The 4,197-nt window shown below is 39.6% G+C and overlaps 1 protein-coding gene across 1 annotated transcript; it reads left to right on the top strand.

Moving 5' to 3' along the window:
- Positions 1–709: 709 nt before the first annotated feature.
- On the top strand, positions 710–3,782 carry LOC146960257 (uncharacterized). Its single transcript, XM_085772492.1, has 3 exons — positions 710–1,490; positions 2,332–2,410; positions 3,468–3,782. The coding sequence occupies exons 1-3, from the start codon at positions 964–966 to the stop codon at positions 3,774–3,776; spliced, it is 915 nt and encodes a 304-aa protein (XP_085628618.1). The 5' UTR covers positions 710–963; the 3' UTR covers positions 3,777–3,782.
- The last annotated feature ends 415 nt before the right edge of the window (positions 3,783–4,197 follow it).

Below are 4,197 nucleotides of genomic sequence, written 5' to 3'. Positions count from 1 at the left end.
TTTGTCTGTGTTGTCCCATGTGCTGATTTTTTTTCTTTTTAAAGAGCAAAATGCAGAAAAAAGATGAATTCAAATACATAAGATTATATATAGGTTATAAAATGTAATAATCATGTGTCAAGTGTTTGCTTAAACAGTCAACTCCAAAGCCATTAGAAGTATCTACATTCCAGTGTCATGTGTGTTCTTGCAGAGAACTAGCTGCAAAAAGAGAATAATAATCATGTGTCAAGTGTTTGATATTATATATGGTATTTGAGGGATCATTGCAAAAACTGTGTGTGGCTTAATCTAATACTATTTTTATTTTTCATTTAATGCAGTATATGGTGCTTATGTATTAATTTGTTGTGCTACTTGTCTGTTGTTTCAGATCAGGAGTAAAGGTGTACCACAATGGCAGATCCAGTTGTTCTACGGATCATCTTTGGTGATGGAACTGACTCAAGAAAATTGCACCTGGTTTCTGGAATTCCAGAAACAGTGGCTGAACTGCATAATCTTGTAAAGACATGCTTTCAATTGCATGAGGACTTCCGTATGCAGTACATGGATTCTGATTTTAAGGAGTTCATGAATCTCACTTCAACATCTGAAATCCAAAATAAGAGCACACTCAAAGTAATATACATGTCTCTCACACCACCGGAGGATACCTACATCACATTGTACCCAGAACCGTCTGATGAGGCTACTACTAGCACAAATGCTCAGACATTTTCTTTTTCATCAGTAGCCTCATCAAGCAGCGCTGATACGCTCTACACATCGACTCCACATTCATCCCCAGAAATTCAGCTTGAGGGGTTGTCCTCCTGGCCCAAAGTCTTTGTGGTCCCTAAATTCACCTACGAGGCTGAATTTGAGCTACAGCAAAAGAACAATGAGTTTGAAACAAATGGAACACACTTCAACCCTGGCCCAAAGCTAAAAGGTATCATCCTTGATGGTCTCGCTCAGGAAATGATGAAATACACCAAATACCCAAAAGACTACCAGTGTGAAGAGGTAGCAGCAGCTTTGACAAGGACCCATCCTTGTTTGGGGCAGCTAGGATCCAAGACGGGATTTTGGGGATGGAAACAGTCTCTAAAATATAAAATGCAAAATTATCGAACAAAGCTTGGGAGACTCGGTCATCCTGAAATCCGTGTGAACTCCTTGAAACATAAGCGAGAAGGCCAAGGCAAAGCTGCAGCTAATATCAAGAAGCCTAGAAAGGCTGAAGTTAACTACATTCCTCTACACCCAAAAGGTGAAACTGCAGAGAGCTTAGAGAACGAGAGAATTGCTTTATTGTCAGAACTGAAAAAGCGTGACAATGAAGTAGTGATAAAAGCAAAAATGGAGAAAACCTTCTCCCACAGACGCCTTGAAGTTGTGGAGCAGAGGCCTATGATAGGAGACTTCAAAAACAGATGGCCTGCTCTGTTTGAGCCAAATCAAGTAAGTAAATGTTTGTGTGCTGTCAATTTATATTATTGTTCATGGTGATTAATGGCTGCAGTTTGTATTTTTCAATAATCCTGCATCCCTTTAAGGCAGTATTTATAAAAAACAAAATAAAAAAAGTAAAATGTATGTACATTGTTGAACATTTTTCAGGTGAATGCAGAGTTCTTACGCATCACCACCAAGCCACTGGAATCAAAGTTCCTGTCACAGTTTGACCACTTTTCGGACAAGCTAACAGAGATCTTCGCATGCAAAGGAGGAGTTAAGGGGCAAAAGATCAAACGCATCCTGGCAATTAAAGACCTGGTTAGTAAATACTTCAAATAAACTTTCACTGTCAGGTGGTAGTTTAGTTTTTTTCTGTAGCTGCTCAAGTACTTAACAACTGAAAAATATGGTGTTTTGATAACACTTAGGAAATTGATGCTACATGATTAGAGAAAAAGGGGCTGTGGCTTTTGCCCAAACAAAAACTGTAACTACAGGAATGCACTGCAGTGCATCATACACAAAAAAACAGTCCTAGAACCAACACAAAATGGCATGCTGTCTGTCCTTGTACATGCACCTCTCCATGTAATGATAATCTGGTTTAAATTTGGCAAACTATTCTTTTAATATCAGTAACATAAAGATGAACTGCACACAAATTACAACACATTGCCACACATTTTTACACTCTGGCCAGGTTTGAAAGCATTCCATGCTCTTACTAATCTCAAACCTACATGTACCTATTGCAGATATAATTTTAAGATAAGATGATGAGTCTTTGTCTCCCTTGGGAGAAATTCATTTTGGACAGACAGTCAAATTCCTGCACCACAATCACAACCAGATGTCTTTGTCTCCCATGTTTTAGTGCGATGACATCAGCGTAAGGAGTTGGTGCATCCTAAGAAGCCTTGTGGTCTACGTCAATGAAGACCCGGATGTGTTCTTTAAAGAGTATTTGGTAAGTTAATACATGTCTTTCTCATGTAGTATAATTGTTACCCATACGTATCACTAATGTAATCATGCAACATAAAGGATATTGCAACGCACATTTTTTCTACATTTCTTGCATTTATTTCACTGTATAGACTGTGAATTACATAGATACACATGACACACGCAGACACACCCACCTTTATAAGAAGGGATGGATTTGGGTTCTCAGTGAGTTTTGCTAAATATTTTCCATGTTAGATTCAAAGGGGATCACTGCATAGCTTTACAACTGAAGAGTGTTAGCCCTAAAGCTGTTACTAACATACCACTCCGCTCTCTTGCACTGCTACAGCCTTGGCTTTGACAGCTGCAGCATTTTTCAAAAATATCCAGCAGGTGAAGCTAGGTTCTGGTACCGGCTCGACTTGACTCAGCCTTTTTGCGTTTCCATTACATGAAAGTACCTGGAATCTGGTACCCGGTACTATTTTTTTTTTTTTCCTGCCCGGCTGCGGTTCCAAAACGGCTGAAGCGCTACTAAAATGTGACGTGTAACATTGCGGACAGCTGATTGGTCAGAGAGTTGTCACCAGCGGCTGCAGGTCATCACATATCACCACATTTCAATAAATAAATGTTTTAAGATGAACAAACTATGCAAGCCTGGTCGCTTTTCCGCTGTCGCCCCTTCCCCTCCCCATCTGGCCATGTGGGTTTCAGTTCAGGAGACTCTTAAGTTCTGAGTTGCGCTCGTGACGGAATGGAACGGAAAACCCAGAGTTTCCCTCATATCAGGGTTCACTTACTATGAGTTGTCACAAAACCCGCTCCCTGGAATACCCCCCTGGAAACAACACTGATGTGTGCAACCGGCGATTCTATTAAATCTGACACACCACCATCACTACCAATGGCCAGATATCTTAGGTCAATTGTTATAGGCTACAGCCGTCTTAGAATTGGCACCTGCTTTTTGATCAAGACAACTGAGAAACTGTTGCATTTATATTTTGTATATGGTTTTCTGTTTGTTATTTAGCATTTTAATTAAATTAGTTTTCTGTGTTTGTGTTGTTCAGCCCACTGATGTTGAGGATGCAGAGAGGGACATCACCTCCACAGTCATGGGCATTTACACAATCCGAAGAGACGGACACGAGGAGCCTGACGACGTGGGAGTTGTGATTGAGGGTATTAAAGTCCTCAACAACCTTGGAAGTGTCACTACAGGCTTCATCATGCTATTTGGGCTCATTTATGCCCTTGATCTAGCCTTTCCCGAAAATCTGAAGTACACCTTCGAGTTCTTCCAGAAAATCATAATGAACCTGGATGGACACAAGCTGAATTCAAAAATACAGCAGCTGAAAATAAAACTCTTTTCATAAGGGACTCAGACTTTCCACTTGGTGGCCTTAGCCATTGTACAATTTGAAACTGTATTGTTGTGTTCCAAGTACTGGAAACTCGTTTTAAAGTCAGCAGAGTGATTTCTTTTCTTTTCTAAAATGTGAAAGGCAATGCAGTGTGTTCATTACAGCGAAAAAACTTAAGAGAAGAGAATAAATCCAAGCTCTCAGTCAAGTTCAAAGTCCTTGTATTTATCAGTTTAGTCTGAGCTTGGTGGAAATATTTCTATTTTTTGTACTGCTTCTATGTGTGAGTGTGTTATATGTATATTTCATACCAGTTTTAGGCATTACGGTTAATGGTAAACAGTTCTTCCAGAAAATGATAATGCACCTGGATGGACACAAGCTGAATTTAAAAATAAAGCAGCTAAAAATAAAGCTCTTTTCATAAGGGACT

The sequence above is a fragment of the Trachurus japonicus genome, unplaced genomic scaffold (assembly GCF_045865225.1).
Source record: "Trachurus japonicus isolate A0001 unplaced genomic scaffold, Traja_1.0 AP030525.1".
NCBI lineage: Eukaryota > Metazoa > Chordata > Actinopteri > Carangiformes > Carangidae > Trachurus > Trachurus japonicus.
Note: the sequence above shows the minus strand (reverse complement) of the source record. Positions and strands in the feature narration are given on the sequence as shown.